The sequence below is a fragment of the Paroedura picta genome, chromosome 7 (assembly GCF_049243985.1).
Source record: "Paroedura picta isolate Pp20150507F chromosome 7, Ppicta_v3.0, whole genome shotgun sequence".
In the NCBI taxonomy this organism is placed as follows: domain Eukaryota; kingdom Metazoa; phylum Chordata; class Lepidosauria; order Squamata; family Gekkonidae; genus Paroedura; species Paroedura picta.
In genome coordinates this window covers 43,054,760-43,072,445 of record NC_135375.1, presented here as the reverse complement: position 1 = coordinate 43,072,445, position 17,686 = coordinate 43,054,760, and the positions used below count along the sequence as shown (strand labels likewise).

Here is a 17,686-nt window from a genome sequence, read left to right as displayed (position 1 = left end):
CCAATTTACTAACAGTTTGGCACCCCTCCTCGACAAGAGCAAGGACCAAAATTGAGAGATTTTGCTGATACAAGTTAACTAAGGCAGAATTCCCTTAAACACCAATTTGGTGTAGTGATTAGGATTTCTAATCTGGCATGCTGGGTTCGATTCTGCACTCCCTCACATACAACCAGCTGGGTGACCTTGGGCTCGCCACGGCACTGATAAAGCTGTTCTGAGCGAGCAGTGATATCAGGGCTCTCTCAGCCTCACCCACCTCACAGGGTGTCTGTTGTGGGGAGAGGAAAGGGAAGGTGACTGTAAGCCACTTTGAGACTCCTCCGGATAGAGAAAAGCGGCATATAAGAACCAACTCCTCCTTCTCCTCCTTCTCCTCTTTCTCTTCTTCTTCTTCAATCCCTTGCATCTTCTGTTAAAAGATATCAGCACATGTTAGGAAAGACATGCACTTAGAACTCTGGAGAAAAGTCTTAAGCAGTATGGTTCAATAAATGAACTTCATATGCTCTATATGACTTTCTTAAACATATTCTGTTCCACGTAATATATTTCTGGTAAGGCCTTGGAGGAGGAGCATATCTCATGGCTTAAGTGCAACTTAGCGCTTAACTCAGGGTGGCTGTCCCACCCCAGTGTGCCTCCTTCTCCAACCAGCTTGCCTGTCTGTCCAGCAGCCAGCCAATCACTTTCCCTACCCCAACCCTGACCACCTCCTCCTTCCACTTCCCCACGAGGCTCAGAGGCTGCAGATCCCTGCTGAATGAGAGCTCCGCCTGCCAGTGAGTACCCTGGCTGGGGGCCTCCTGCCTGTAGCCTTTCCATGTCCTGGGGGAGGGAGAGGCCATCCACAGAGTTCTTCCACTACACCCCCCAAATCTAGCATCCATTGTATTCCTGAATGCAACAGGCTTGGCCCCTAACTTTCATATAAGAAGCTGTATGAATTCATGAACAAAGCAGAGACCTGTGCCTCATTTGATTCTCAGAAGGACCAGGAATGAAGTTGTAGAGACACATGCAATCACACTTGATAAACTGTGTTTGGTCTTTGTCTTCCACATAGAAAATGTGTGAAATAAGCATGCAAGCCTTTATTATTATTTTTTTATTGATGATACGAATTCCGTATGTCCTTGCTTATTTTGTACTAAATTGCCAACATATGTAGAGAAAAGTCATAACACAAACCCACCTGGCAAGCTGGCCACTGAAAAGAATATCCTGACTCCTGGAGTACTGTGTGCACCTGGAGTACTGTGTGCAGTTCTGGAGGCCTCACTTCAAGAAGGACGTAGATAAAATTGAAAGGGTACAGAGGAGAGCGACAAAGATGATCTGGGGCCAAGGGACCAAGCCCTATGAAGATAGGTTGAGGGACTTGGGAATGTTCAGCCTGGAGAAAAGGAGGTTGAGAGGGGACATGATAGCCCTCTTTAAGTATTTGAAAGGTTGTCACTTGGAGGAGGGCAGGATGCTGTTTCCGTTGGCTGCAGAGGAGAGGACACGCAGTAATGTGTTTAAACTTCAAGTACAACGATATAGGCTAGATATCAGGAAAAAAATTTTCACAGTCAGAGTAGTTCAGCAGTGGAATAGGCTGCCTAAGGAGGTAGTGAGCTCCCCCTCACTGGCAGTCTTCAAGCAAAGGTTGGATACACACTTTTCTCGGATGCTTTAGGATGCTTAGGGCTGATCCTGCGTTGAGCAGGGGGTTGGACTTGATGGCCTGTATGGCCCCTTCCAACTCTATGATTCTATGATTCTAGTCTTGCATATAAATTCCACAAGTAGCATTCCTTCTGACTTTGGTTTGCAAGCTTTAATTTTGTATGTCAACTCAAGTGCATTTGAGCAGAGATATAGGCTGTAACTAAATAGGTCATGAAACCAGGCTGAAGCACAGAACAAAAAGGTATGTTCTCGTTGTAAGTACAGTTTTCAAACTTTGTCTAATATGCATTTCCTTCAGACTGCTTCCTTGCTTACTTCAGAAGCTCCAAAAACTGTCAATTTTGATATAACGCTGGGAATAAGTAAAGTTCTCTGTCTTATTCTTTTTATCTCTGTCAAGTCACAGATGACTTATGGCTACCCTATTGGTTTTCAAGGCAAGATACATTTGGAGGTGGTTTGCCTTTGTCTGTATCACAACCATGGTATTCCTTGGTGGTCTCCCATATGAATCTTTAGGCACTTGTATCAGGAGTAGATGAAATGGCATGAAAAGAGCCCCAAACCTAATTTAGATTTTTGGACACGAGCTAAGGAACGTTTAGCCAAGCAGCTGACAATCCAATTGCAGTTCATCAGCAGTTCTTCAGAGGTGCTCCGCATTGCTATTGCAGAGTTTCTCCCTTTCTGTCCTTGGACAATGAGAAGATCAGCATTCCTATGTGGAAAGAAGTAAAAGAATATGCAACCTGGCAAATGACCATTCAGTTGCTGTAAATTGAACTGAGATTAAAAGTGCCATAATGACAGGGCTCTGGAGCAAATGCCACCTTAGAACATTTTTTTGTTCCAGACTGGTTGGAAGAACCTTTAATTTAATTGGAGCTTATGTGAGCCATTTTGTGAACTCTTCCCAAGTGTAAATTAAACATTTTAAACCTACAAGGAAGGAGATCGGAAGACTGGTTAATTTCCTGAACCTCTGCTATGATCTACTTAATATCATAGGCACATTGCTGCTTGTCTGAGAAGTCAGTGATTGAATTTCCCTACCGTCAAAGGTAGGGTCACTGTTCTCATAAGGATGTAATAAAGGGAATGTCCACTAAGCTTAAACACTTAATTTTGTAAGCATCTTGAGCTCTACTTATCTTACAGCAGACCTGCCAATGCATAACCCATTATGGTGAAAGCCGACTGACAACATGCTTGGCAATCACCATTGTTACTGTCAGGCAAAAACTTGAAGGCTTATTGAGCTCCTGATGGGTAATGTTGGCCCCCTCCGAGGCCGCCAAACACCCGACGCACGCGGGGAGGGGATGGGAGGCCCCAGGAAGCCTTCGCCCCGTGAAGGCTTTGCCAGGGGGGAGCCCTAGTGCCCATTTTTAAAAATAATTAAAAAATAAAATTTATTTTAATATGAAATGGGCTTTATGTCTAGTTATAAATAGAAGAAGAGTTGGTTCTTATATGCCACTTTTCTCTACCAGAAGGAGTCTCAAAGAGGCTTACAGTAACCTTCCCTTTCCTCTACCCACAACAGACACCCTGTGAGGTGGGTGAGGCTGAGAGAGCCCTGATATCACTGCTCAGTCAGAACAGCTCTTATCAGGGCTGGGGTGAGCCCAAAGTCACCCAGCTGGTTGCATGTGGGGGAGTGCAGAATCGAACCCGGCATGCCAGATTAGAAGTCTGCGCTCCTAACCACTACACCAAATTGGCTCTCCAGTTAGAGAAAATCGAGTTGTTATTACCGCCATGTTAATAGTTAATTATTGTTACTGCTATTTTTATTGCTGTTTTATGGAGATTATTTTAAGCATATGATTATTGTCGGGATTTTACTGTATGTTAAGAATATTGAGATGTTTTGAAATCTTATGGGATGTTTTAATATGTGAACGGCCAAAAGCCAGCTTGCTGGAAGCAGCAGAATACAAATCTAATAATTAATAAAGAAAAAAAACAAAACACAAATCCTCTGTATTTCTCTCTAGACATGCCTTCTCTGTACATATACAGGTAATAGAAACTTGTTTGGCATGTATAGAGATTTCAATTTACTGATGTTCAAGTGGTCCTCTGAGCTGTCACACATCTCTCCTACCCCCTCAGCTATGAGTTTTTAGTATTTAATTAATAGAGGGTGTGCACAGCAGCGAAGAATAGTGAGAGAGCTGTAGTCAAAAACTGTTGAATGAGGAAGATGTTGAACATGTTGTGCTTGGATGAGCTCAACAGATACTGACAGCAGAAAATACATAGGAGCATCATCATAACATGGTTGGAAACCACTGATAAGATATGCCAGAACATAAATGTTGATGGTATTAGTCTTGTATGCATAGTTTACTGAAAGATAAAAAGGCTTGTTCAGTCACACTTCAAATCTATTCTTTACCTGTCTGCTAGCACAAGCCTTATTAATACAAATGTGAAGGTGGAATGTTGCTTGTTACTAAATCTGAAATAACATTTATGCATATATTTGTTTCTGCTAGTCCTCAGTCTATACACAGACACACCAACCACAATGCTGTTTCACATGGAAGAAAATACAAAGTACAAGAGACTGCTAAGACAACTTATTTTGAAAAAATTCTTTACACTGCATTCATTATGAAAAATAATTTAAATCCCTTTAGATCAGTGGTTCTGAAACTGTCAGGGCTGACTTTCCTCGGTCTGAGAGATTTGTTCCTATGTATCTGTCTTGAAACCCCGGAACAACAACTTCTGTGGATGCATAGCCATGTTTATCCTTGGTTTGGTCTGGCAACACAGAGTAAAATAGAATTTTACTAAGGAAGTTGGAGAAAAATTTAAGAAATAATATAGTTCTAGTGGCAGTTCCAATTGTATAGAATTGTTTTAAATTCTAGATGTACTTACACATCTTAGCAGCATAGATCTTAACTTTGCATAGCTTTAGCAAATTCAGCTCCTAGCAAGCAGTATACCTCTATAAAGGTATAATATCAGGCAAGGCAAGTAACATGGAAACAAATAGGGGTAAAGACTGTGACCTACTCTCTGAACATCCTGTTCTTCAGGCTGAACATTCCCAAGACCCTTAGCCTTTCCTCATAGGGCTTGGTCCCCAGGCGTCAGAACATCCCTGTCACTCTCTGAGCCCTCTCAATTTTGTTCACATCCTTTTTGAAGTGAGGCCAAAATTGCACACAGCACTCCAGGTGTATGCCTCCGATGATACAGTACAAGGCTGCAGTCACCTTTTTTACTGCAGCGTCATGCTGTGTGCTCCTATGTAGCTTACCGTCCACAAGTGTCAGGTCCCTGCCAGTTGCAACCCCATCAGATTCCGAGGAAAAAGCAGTGTGGCGAGTTCTGCCAGGATCAGTGCCTGAGCCACAGGCACTACCATAAAATTCAGAATTGGCCAAGGAGGCCAGCTCAGAAACTGAACCAGGTTCAAGCACTCACTTCTAGACACCTGGCTGGAGGCAGACACACCAGCTGATTCTCCACTCTTGTCTCCCAAGCTCAGAGAACAACACGTGGCAAACAACATTTCATTTTACTGGAGAGACACCACTCAGTTAGATTAGCAACTCAACACAGAACTGGTTTTCTCATCAATCTCTATCCACCTAGTCCAAGAGAGGAATTTTCTGGATGTGTGCAAATTCTCTTCCCCCCCCCCCCTCCTAACCACATCTACCTGAGTCGAGTGAGATAATTAGCAAAGTTAGCAAGGTTTGAGAAAAATGCTTGAACAGTAACTATCAGAGTGGTAGTGGATGACACCTGTTGCTTACCAGAGAAAAGAAGGGGGAAATTTCTCAATGTTCAATTAAATTTCCCTCTGAAAAATGGCTTTTCTCTTGATAAGAACTCTACAGTGAAGAAGGGTTGGTTCTTATATGCCACTTTTCTCTACTCAAAGGAGTCTCAAAGTAGCTTATATTAGCCTTCCCTTTCTTCTCCCCACAACAGACACCCTATGAGGTAGGTGAGACTGAGAGAGCCCTGATCTTACTGTTTGGTCAGAACAGCTTTATCAGTGCTGCAGCAAGCCCAAGGTCACCCAGCTGGTTGCATGTGGGGGAGTATGGAATCAAACTGGGCTTGCCAGATTAGAAGTCCATGCTCCTAACTGCTACACTACACCAACCACTACACCAAGCTGGATTACTTCTCTTCTCCATGTGTGTCAGTACACCTGGATAGAGAAGAATCAGCAAGGTGAGCTGGAAGGTGTTCTTATGTGTGTATGTGCATTTCCTGCTTTTTATTTGGGCAGGGGAGAGAAAAGCAGTATGGAAGTTTTTTGGAAGAGACCCACAAAAGGTACAATAATTTTAGAATTGCATCGTAGTTCTTTTAGTGTACCTTTTATTAAAATCTGCACCACCATATAGATGTGGTGGTAAGAGCTGCACAAGAATAATTGCAAACATGGCGTTGACATGCTAGTATCTTTTCAAGTGAAATAGTTTAATCATCTCTTTGTATATAGCATATACAAGTATTCTCATTTTGCTTTATTATTGTAAAGAATATTTTAAAGCATATGTTGCAATGTCAGGTAAGCAGGTGCAAAAATTAATTATCTGTAGCATCAAACAGTAAACTGAAAGGTGACATTGTTGAATGAACATGCAACCAGAATGCAAATGCATACCTTTCTGCCTATCACAAATTATTATATTAGTTAATTTATCTATATGCAACTCTTACCAGAAATAACAAACTGTTAAACTAATATTCCCTGTTGACTTGCCATTAATTCAGCCCCTGACATTTTTTGAGTACATAAAAGATTTAATACATTAAAAAGTTTGTGTAGAACACAAAGATGTAGTCTAACATCTGAATAACTAAGCAGATCATTCTCAAGAGAGTGTGATGGCATAGATTCAATATCTTCTTGATGGAAAGCTGACACTATTGCTTCCAATTCCTCTTTCATACTGCAACCCCATCTTATGACTTCTTAGGCCCTGAGGAATCAATTTCTGAGGAGGGGGGAGAGAATTACAAGCAGGCAAGAAAGCCATGTTCTGTGAGTGCCATTCATGGTTTGGGTCCAAGCCAGTATTTTTGCATTAGGAATAAAGTGACAGTTTTGCAAAGAGAATTTGTTTAAAGTACTCCTGAGTACATTTAGTTAAAAGCAAATTCCATGGATGTGAAACAGAATGCTTAAATAAGCTCTCAGAACTAGGAGAATCTGGTTAAAGAATAGCCACCATGGATCTGAAATCTAGATGACAAACCATTTAGATCTATGTTCAAAACTGTAGTGTTTAATTTTTTTCTATAGAAGTTAGCTTTTTGCCATAAGAGAATAGTTGCAAAAACATCCCCAGTACAATAGAATGGGTTAAAAAAGCCCGAAGTAATGATAATCTTTCTAGCAAAACAGTTCCAAATTAAATATCATGCTTAATTTTGTAATTGGGTTGGACAATTGTTAAGGAATTTTAAGAGGCACAAAGAATGGGATTGATCTATAACCTTAAAGGCATGGACAGTGAGAGAGTACTTAAAAGGCTTAATAAGGGTATAATTGAATTACATAATGACTTGTATCTTATAGGCTGTGATTAACTTCCCCATCAGCACTACATTGAAACTATAACTTGGCTTTATAATAAAAATACATAAAATAAAGTAAAAATAAGTTGAAGGTGGGCAATAAGAGTAAATTTGTTCTTGTAGAAAATAATGTATAGAATAGTAAAACTAGGTTTAATGGCTAAGACACCAACCCAAGAAACAATTGGCACCTCTGTTGGAGAAAATTGAGTACTATAAAGAGATAAGCTTCAATGAACCTTCAATGAACCTTAATCCCAGACATTCTTTGATCTAGTTGGTTGCTATTTGATACTAGTGTATTTCTAGCATGAAAAAAGAATGCCACTTCCACTTAACTCTGTTATGTAAATCTGAGTGAGTAAATGTTGAACTGCATTCCAGAGTAACATTGTTTTATTGACTGTGTTATTTTTGCCCTTCTTTGCTAAGATCTTTCTGAAGGAACAGGCAGGAGTTGTTGAATTACATATCTTTATCATGTGTGAATGTTTACATATAGTTTCAAGAAAGCATCTTGCAAAACATGGAAGCTGCTCCATTGTATATGATATGGATTCTCATCTATGTTTTAATATCATGCAACTTAGATCTGTCTAGCCCAGTGGTTCTCAACCTTCCTAATGCTGCGACCCCCAGTTCCTCACATTGTGGTAATCCCCAACCATAAAACTATGCAAGTGTTCTTTCACAGAAATTAAACCGAGACTGAACAATGGCATGAAGATTCATTGTTCATGATTGTGTATAAATTGTTCCCCCCCCCCCCCGCACCAGTATTTCTCAGTTCAGTTCTTCCTCTTGTCCCACCAGGCCAATCTCGTTCTTTTCCGCTGCTCTACACAGACAAATGCTTTATCCCAATCGACCCTGCAAGGCTGTTGTATGGCACCTGCAGGAGGAGCAACAACAGTGGCGGCGCCCCCCCCCCGGCCAAGCTACTTGCCCTGCCACGACCCCTGTGAAAGGGTAATTCGACCCCCAAAGTGGTCCCAACCCCCAGGTTGAGAACCACTGTTCTAGCCATCTATTGACATGTACCATGTCATTAATCTTCTCACAATACTTGACAGGGTTCTGGATGTTGGGAGTAGATCTTTCTAACGAATTGAACATTTCACACTTTGTATATCAGAACAATCGTACCTGTACATATTGTTTGTTATCGTTTTATAGTTGTGATAGAAAATATTTGATTACTTATTTCTTAAACATTCTCTTCAGGATGAGTAGTATTTAGATATGTCATTTTATTTTATTTATTCATTTATTTTCACAAAATATATACCCTGTCTTTCTTCCCTGATCAGGACCACCAAGACAGCTAAAAAAGCCAAAGAAAACATACCATTAAAAGATTTAAAGCTAAAATATACACACTGTTCAATAACATAAATGTACTATTAAAAAACAACAACCTAGGACAGGAAGGAGGGATCACCGAAGGAATGCTATATGAAACAAAAAAAGTCTTCACCCATTGGTGGAAGATGGCAACAGAAAGGGAAAGGAGAGTCACTCTGGAGAGAGACCTAGAGTTTTGGTGTCATGGCTGAAAAGACCCTTTCCTGGGTTGCCACCTGTCTAATCGTAGAAGATGGAAGCATCCAAAATAAAGACTCAGAGTATTACCATAATGGTCAGATAGGGTTGTGAGAGAATAGGCAGCCCTTTAAACTCATGCTTTCATTAAAGGATTGGGACTTTGTTAGAGGTTTTTTTTTACTTTTTATAAATTGTATTGAAAGACACACATTTGGTGACAAGATTTTTCCAAAACTGCAACAAGGAAGAAAGAGCTAAGGTATTGACTTCCCAAAGAAATATTTTCTCTTACCATATAGTCTTATTTCTTTTGGTTGCTGTATTTCTGCTTATCCAGGGACAGACTCTTGGTTTCTGGGCTTGTGTGACATTAACTGACATCAACTGTTCTGTCCACTTCATTAAACAGATTATTTAAGAATGGGATGGGATTTGATAAGGGCACAGTCAGAAGAGGAACTGCCTCATGCATTTTTGGCTTCAGCCTTTTCTATCAAACTTACTTCATACTATGCAACCCACATGGGGGAGGGGAATAATGTTTCAAAGAGATTATTACTGTTATGTGAATATTTGCAGATTTCTCTGTTAAATATGCTGTTTTCAGTTCTATCTGACTTCAACCAATGTGAAAGTTATTACAGAGGCATGAATTTTTCATCAGTAATTCATGGACTGTTAATGTGATGCTTGTATCTATAGACTCTGGGGCTTGCATTCTGGAATTGTCAGAATTTTCAAAGCAAAGTCACACCACTTTCATCTTGAAATTCTATAAAATGATGTGTAATGTCAGTACAAGATTGTAAGTGGGAAAAGGGGAGAAAAATCAAAATTTAAATTAAAACAAGCAATTCCGCAAAACTTTTAGGTCTTGAAACACCAGGCTTCATTGGTGCTAACCTGCCAAAATGAGTGTTTGGGATGGTAGTGTCATCTTTGCAGCTTTGCATAGGGAAACAAACTACATTACTTTTTAGTCATTTCAAAACACAATCGGGTAGTGGAGCACACTAAATGAGCTTCATCTAATTGTACTTGCTTCTTAATTAGCCTAGAACCTTTCTTCTTTTAAAGCAGTGGTCCCCAACCTTTTTATTACCGGGGACCACTCAACGCCTTTTACTGAGGCCCGGTGGGGGGGATAATTTACTCTTCTACTCTCAACCACTGCCCTAACGCTCTCTGATTGCTATGGTAATGTTTAAACATCCCTTCAAAATAAGATACAGACACGCCACAACAATGAAGTGTGTTGTAAAGGGCTGGGGGGGATGAAGTAAAGGGTCGGGGGGGGGAAGACGTCCTTCGGGGCCCACCTCCAATTAGTCGAAGGACCACATGTGGTCCGCAGCCCACAGGTTGGGGATCGCTATTTTAAAGGATACTAATGCTGATACATAAAATGTTTATTCCTTTATTTTAGCAAATCTGAATAGCAAGAACTTTTGGGGCACCTTCTATCTCACTTGCCAGAATTGTGCTGAGAGTGGCTGATCCCAGCCAGATTCCCTCAGTGCCCTATAGCTACTGGGGTTCAGTTGAATGCCACCGATTCTGTCTGTTATAAATTAGATTCTTCCGTTTTTTAATTTCTATTATGCCAATATTTTAATTAGAATTGCAATAAACATTTTACTCTGAAGTTTCACACAGCTTAGGTGTCCTTAATCACCACCATTTGGCATGGGGAAGCAATATAACTCTTTAGACATGCATCTTCTCTGCTACAGCTTACTGAAAGATCTTGAATATTGATATCAAGACAATCTCATATCAAAGTTTAATGAAAGAACGGAGCTAATGGAAGTGTCAGGAGAATGTTAAAGGGGATTATCAAAAAGGTAACTTGGATCACAGTGATAACAAAACCAGTGGACTCCAATAAAGGTTAAATCAATGAGTTGTGGAGGTGAATGGATCCAGTCAAATTAACTAGACTGCGACTGAGTCATAGATCTTAGGTCCAAGTGCTAAACTGTTTGTACAATTCTATTTGTGTGGAACAAGAAATATTGTTTAAGTTATGTTGCCCTTAAAGAGACAATATACAATACATAACTGCCTGCACTTCTGCAAGGTTTTGGACTAACTGTTCTCCCTGGGAGTAGGGATTTTGATTATTCTAATTAAGTATTTAAAAGGTATCCCCTGTGCAAGCACCGAGTCATGTCTGACCCTTGGGGTGACGCCCTCTAGCGTTTTCATGGCAGACTCAATACGGGGTGGTTTGCCAATGCCTTCCCCAGTCATTACCGTTTACCCCCCAGCAAGCTGGGTACTCATTTTACCGACCTCGGAAGGCTGGACGGCTGAGTCAACCTTGAGCCGGCTGCTGGGGTCGAACTCCCATCCTCATGGGCAGACAGCTTCAGACAGCATGACTGCTGCCTTACCCCTCTGCGCCACAAGAGAGTATTAGCATTGCAATAAATAGTTTAATATTTTACTTTCAATTTCACACTACTGATGTCATTGTATAGGAAGTAAAATATGGGTGCAGACTTGATACTGGACTCTGATTTTATTGTGCAACTTACAGTATGTGAGTTAAAGAAGAGGCAATATTTTGCAGGCATGTCCTGTCTACAGCAAGCTTCTATTTTTGTGTATCTGTGTCTCTAAAATACACACTGAAGTTTAGCTATCAAGTAAAGCAATATTAAAAAGGGAAAACAATCTTAACTTCCCTAACATGATTTTGCATTGATGGAAGTTCTATTGAACTAGCACTTAGCTTAGAAAGTTACCAAGAAGACATTGTTATATAGTGGTAAGAATGTTGGACTAGGGCTGATGGGAAAACATGTTCAAATTCGTGCTTACCATAAAATGTACTGGGTGACCTTGGACTAGTCCAGTAGTATTCACTTCTCAGTTTATTCACTATGAGCATCAACCACTTACTTCTATCCTTGGTTTGACACCCCAATCAGTACATGATGCTGGCTGTCCAGATGATCTGTGCATTTGTTATAGTAGGTGCTGTCTTGGAAAAGCCGTTATATCTGTGTGAGAGAAGACTGCTTCTTGAAAGATATCACCTAAAACATGTGGGTTTCATACAAAAATACCTTCTTTAGAAATGTGTTGCCTTCAGACTCTAGAATGCATTTTTAGCAAATCAGAAGGTTAATTTTACATCATTTATTACTTAAAAGTTGCAGCCTTTATTGGTTTAGTGTGGGGGGAAATGCTATCTACATTCATATGTGGCCTTTCGTATATGGCTGAATTTTTGTGATATTTCTTTGCCCAAATGCACTTCCTAAACAGATCTGGTAAGAGCATCTCCCTAAAAATGTGCCTGTTACCTCTGTGTAAGGGACTTGAAGTGTCTTATTCAAGTATAGGTAAAGGTAAAGATATCTCCTGTGCAAGCACAGAGTCATGTCTGACCCTTGGGGTGACGCCCTCTAGCATTTTCATGGCAGACTCAATACGGGGTGGTTTGCCAGTGCCTTCCCCAGTCATGACCGTTTACCCCCCAGCAAGCTGGGTACTCATTTTACCGACCTCGGAAGGATGGAAGGCTGAGTCAACCTTGAGCTGGCTGCTGGGATGGAACTCCCAGCCTCATGGGCAAAGCTTTCAGACGGCTGCCTTACCACTCTGCGCCACAAGAGGCTCTTTATTCAAGTATACAGAGATTCTATTAGGTTTCTATTACCAAAATAATTGTATTTTAATTAAATTGATTGAATTGTTATCAGGGTTTTATTTGGATTGCACTGAGAGAAGCACATTATAACAATCTTTGATCAAGCATTTTTCTGTGTATGTGAGAGAGGAGATTTCTGTATTTAAATTGTGGTACTCTGTATTTCTTATATACTAGTTTAGTCAATGGGGTGCTGATATTAATGACATCTCTTTCTTCTTGGATTTTAGCTCTTTCTCTTTGTGACTTGGAATTTTGAACTCTACATGTTTCCTCTGAGCTTGCTGTTGTTGGTGGTATGGAATTACTTTCTAATCATATCAGGAAAAGATAATAGACAACATGATACGGTAAGTCTCTACAAGGTATCTTCTTAGCACAAATGTTTTCACTGAGACAGAACTTTGAAAAAAGAGATTAGGAAGGTGTTGCTATAGGTATTTAAATGGTGTATCTCTCATGAACATGTAAAATGAAATTCCTAATGAAAATCCTAGGGAGACTGTGAAAAAGTGGTGTCAGACAAAGTAATCCCCCAATCCCTCCTCCCAAAGGTCAATGAGTGTCAAGTTGAGTTGATTCTATTCTGCAGGCTCTTTATTGGGATCTGGCTGTGCCTGGTTCTCTTATCATCCCAAAGGACAGAATCTTGCCTGGGATAATTGGCTGTGTGAGAAACATGGTATTCAGGATGGGAGGGGAAGGAGTAGAGGGATGAAGTAATTTTCTGGAGGGCTCTAGTAGAGATGGATTCTTATTGGTTCAAAATCATCACCTGACTGGAATAGGCTGAAAATTATAATTGGCGTCCGAAGAATGCTATGGTTTCAGAGACCTGCACCTATGTATCTGCTGCAGCAACATAGAAACAATGCTTGATTTGTGGCCAAAAATGTAACAATGTACCTCATGACACTGATTTCCCAGTGTTAGGTAGTAAGCTAGCTTTTGTTATTTTTCGTTGCTTACATTAGATTGTTGTGCTGTATTTAATTGATTTACTGAATTAATATTTCCATTTTTTTTCTTAATAACATTTACATACTTTAAATAAAATACCTGTTTATCTGCACATTCCCTCCTTGAGGAGGCATGAAGTTTAACCTGGAACATTTAACCTGGAACGTTTAGAACATTTGTTCTACTGAAGGAGAACAAATAAAAGGATTATAGCATACTCTCTAGAATTCCTGCATGTTTTGTGATTCAGGATGGATCAGTTAGGTATGCCAGTGGAAGAGCTACAAGGGGCCTTGGCTAGTGTTGCTGAAATGGAAGTGACCCTGGAGCAAGAATCTGGCATACAGGCATATGCCAGGTAAGATGGTGATGCCGATGAAGTGGAAACTTGGGCCTGTGAACATAGGGCAGGGCCGTGCAGCCTGTCGATACCTCCACTAGGTTGGAGGAGGAAAAATGTGAGGAGAGCCTAGAATAGTTATTGACTCTGCAGGTAGTGATGTTGGTATTGGTGATTCCTGTCTCCAGGGGGGTTCACTTGGTCTCAACCAGGGCCAGAGCCTTTTCGGTTCTGGCCCCTTCCTGGTGGAATGAGCTCCCGGAAGAGCTGAGGGCCCTGTGGGAGCTTTCAGCATTCTGCAAGGCCTGCAAAATGGAGCTCTTCTGCCAGGTCTATGATTGAGGCCAGATCCGGAAGACCTGATAGAATGGGTAGTGTGAAGTATGAGGAAATGGGAGGTCTAGAAACCAGTAGAGTCTCTACCAGCAGACCATCGCTGTGTATACTGAGTCAGCACTTGGGGATCCCCTTGACACTAGATTACAGCTAAGTGCTTTGGCTCTCTCTTTGCTTTGTTCGGCCTTTGTTTACAGGTAAATATAAGAGTGAGAGGTAGATGCACCAGATTAGAATAAGGTCACTATAGATCTTTAATCCATCATCCCTTCTTATCATTCTTGCAATCTGGGAAATTTTGGCTGTCATCATTAATCTATCTCCATACTCTTTCTGCCTGAGTTAATGCAGGTGGCTTCAGTGTGGTGTTCATCGAATCATAGAGTTGGAAGGGATATCCAGGGTCATCTAGTCCAACCCCCTGCACAATACAGGAACTCACAACTGCTTGCCTACCCACAGTGACCCAGTTTCATGCCCAAGTGATCCTTTCAACAGGAATCTCTAGAACCCAGCCTGGCCTGGTTGAAAGTTACCTACCATCCCACTGTGGCAATTAGCAATTCCCTGGGTATGCAAGGAAGGGCTACAAGAAACAAACATTGGCATATTCCTTCCTGCCCACCCATTCACAATCTGCCTACGTTCATAAAATCAGCATTTTTGTCTGATGACTATCTAGCCTCTGCTTAAAAACTTCCAAAGAAGGAAAAATCACTGCCTCTGGAGAAAGCCTGTTCCACTGAGGAACCTCTCTATCAGGAACTTCTTCCAGATGTTTAGCTGAAAATTCTTTTGAATTAATTTCAACCCATTGGTTCTGTTGCAACACTCTGGGAAAACAACTCTGTTCCATCTTCTATATCAGTGGTACGCAACCTTTCTAGGGCTGCGGACCGGCAGTGGTGGGGAGGGCGATCGTGCAATGCGCATGCGCGGCCCTGCTTCCCTCTCCCTCCGCCTCCAACAAAACGAAGCTTGCCGGGCCGTAAGCTAATCGGCCGCTTTTGCGGCTGATTTGCTTGCGGCCTGGGAAGTTTCTTATTGCGGGGGGGGGGGGGCGGGGAGAGAGAGCAGCGACCCGGTGGTTGGGGACCACCGTTCTATATCAGAATATTTTAAGATGGTTATCATATCACCTCTTAGTCGTCTTCTCTCAAGGCTAAACAGACCTCAACTCAAAGAAGTAACATAGTCTTCCTGCCAGTTTAAAATATTGAATGATGAAGATTCATTCAGTTTGTCCTAATACTGTAAATGTTATGAAGTTCCATACTAGTAATGTCACAATTGACTGGAAGACAGAGGTTTGCTATGTATGACAAGTACTACCCTGGCAAAGGACTTTTGAGATAATTCATTTTATTTTTCTTTAATATGTATAAAATTGTTAAAGAACATTCTCAACAGAAGTTTGGAAACTGCTAAAGAACAGATTCTCACATTTTAGCCAGTCAAGGACCTCCATTTTGATACTGAAATATTATAGACCCTCCAAGATTCCTCATTGCCCCTGATCATAGCCTATCATACTCTAGATATCCTCTCTGTTTCAGAACTGAAAGTAAAGGCATCAACTTCTACCTGTCCCTTCCTCCTCTTTTCGGTCCCCACCTATTGCTTGTTGGGATAGGTAGCAGAGTATGTCCTGATTAGCAACTTCCCAGCCTTTTCAAAGTGCATGCAGCAAGTCATGTATGTCCCAATGGGGGCCTCTCATCACTTGTGAGACCCAGGGCTTTCATGAGGCCATTATTTCTGCCTCAGCCACCATCCTAGGCATTTCCACCTGTTACCACTGTCTCTGCAGTGGATGGTGTCCTAAAGCAGTGGTCCGCAACCTTTTTCAGATTGTGGACCGGTGGGTGGGAGTGCAATCTGGGCCCTGCACATGCGTGGCAAATGCACGTGCATGGCACTTTCGTGCATGTGCACATGCGTGAAACTGCCGTGCATGCACATTTGTGCTGCTGATGGGGCCACAACGCACACGTGTGAAAGTGCCACGCATTCGCGCATGTGCGAAACTGCCACACATGCCCATTTGCAGCCCCACCAGGAGCGCAAGCGCACATGCGCAAAAGTGCCGCACATACACATTTGCGGCACCACCGGTGCAAACACATGTGCATACCTGTGCATGCGCGTTTGCACTGGCAGCTGTGCTTCTCTGTCCCCCCCTCAGAAAGAAGCTTACCAGGCCGCAAGCTAATCAGCCTCTTTGGCAGCCAATTTGCTTGCGGCCTCACTGCAGGGGGGGCGGGAGAGGGAGCTGCGGCCTGGTGCCGAGGCCTTCGCGGCCCGACATTGGGCCGCGGCCCGGTGGTTGGGGACCACTGTGCTAAAGGACAGTAGGTGCTCTTATAACTTTTCCAGTGAGATGGTTTGACACAACTCATGGATTCTCTGCAAACCCTTACAAACCACCAGGCATTTTTAGGTATCAGTTTCAGAAATATTGTACTAATGCATCAGAAGTCAAGCTGCAAAAAAGCTATATACATTTTGCAATTCTGTTTTAATTTTTCCTTGTAGCAATAAAAGACATGAGCATTTATGCTTTTTCTTTAAAATTTGAGTTCAATGACATCTTTAAGACCAACAAAGATTTATTCAAGGTGTGAGCTTTTGTGTGCATGCACAATTTGTCAGACAATGGAACAAAAATCATGGGTACAGATATAAGGAGAGAGTAACTTAGTAGAAAATTACTAAACCAGTTTGATGTAGTGGTTAGGAATGCAGACTTCTAGTCTGGCATGCCGGGTTTGATTCTGCATTCCCCCACATGCAGCCAGCTGGGTGACCTTGGGCTTGCCATGGCACTGATGAAACTTTTCTGACTGAGCAGTGATATCATGGCTCTCTTAGCCTCACCCACCCCACAGGGTGTCTGTTGTGGGGAGAGGAAAGGTACGGCGACTGTAAGCCGTTTTGAGCCTCCTTCAGGTAGAGAAAAGCGGCATATAAGAACCAACTCTTCTTCTTCTGGTGGGATCACCACGGCACAGGGGGGGAGAGGAAGCGCTGGTGGCAGTATGCAATCCAGCTAAAACTCCAGCTTGCAGCATGGCATGAAACCTCCAGTGCGTAAACGGTCCCAGTGGTGGAAAGAAGTAATTAAAAGAGACTTGTAGACCCATTATGCATGTTGGGGAAGGTCCACTTTCAAGGTGGAATTGCGCCGGAGGAAATCCCCGATAATGCATGCCGCTGGCAGCGGCTGAGCGCAAATTCAATGAAGGCCGCCAAAAAACCACGTCAGGGAAACACAAAAGAAAGTGAAGCCTGCTGCCTGACTAGGGCGCAACCAGACGCCTTGCCAGAGAGGCAGCGTGCATAATCAGGGAGGGCCGTAGGAGCCAAGGCTGCACAACGCGGGAGGTGGCCACCGGAACGCCATGTCCAGCCGCCACCACCAAAAGCGTACCGTGAAGCGCAGTTCAGCGTGCTGGGCAACTGCAGCCACTGGACCAACCCAAAGGGAACAGGGACAGAAAGATGGCAAGGGGGGCCAGGACGCAGAGGGTGCATCTCCAGACTAGGCGGGGGACACTGCACAGGGAAGGGGAACCAGGGGGGCTGGCTGGATGGCGGCACCTACA

General features: G+C 42.3%; 1 protein-coding gene across 6 annotated transcripts in view; it reads left to right on the top strand.

Annotated features, from left to right (window-relative positions):
- MCTP1 (multiple C2 and transmembrane domain containing 1) overlaps window positions 1-17,686 on the top strand; it is a 253,452-nt gene that overhangs the window by 174,085 nt on the left and 61,681 nt on the right. For all 6 annotated transcript variants that reach the window (XM_077347620.1, XM_077347616.1, XM_077347615.1 and 3 more), the window contains one exon: window positions 12,676-12,795. In XM_077347620.1, coding sequence (XP_077203735.1) covers window positions 12,676-12,795 — 120 coding nt within the window. The remainder of the gene's footprint in view (window positions 1-12,675; window positions 12,796-17,686) is intronic.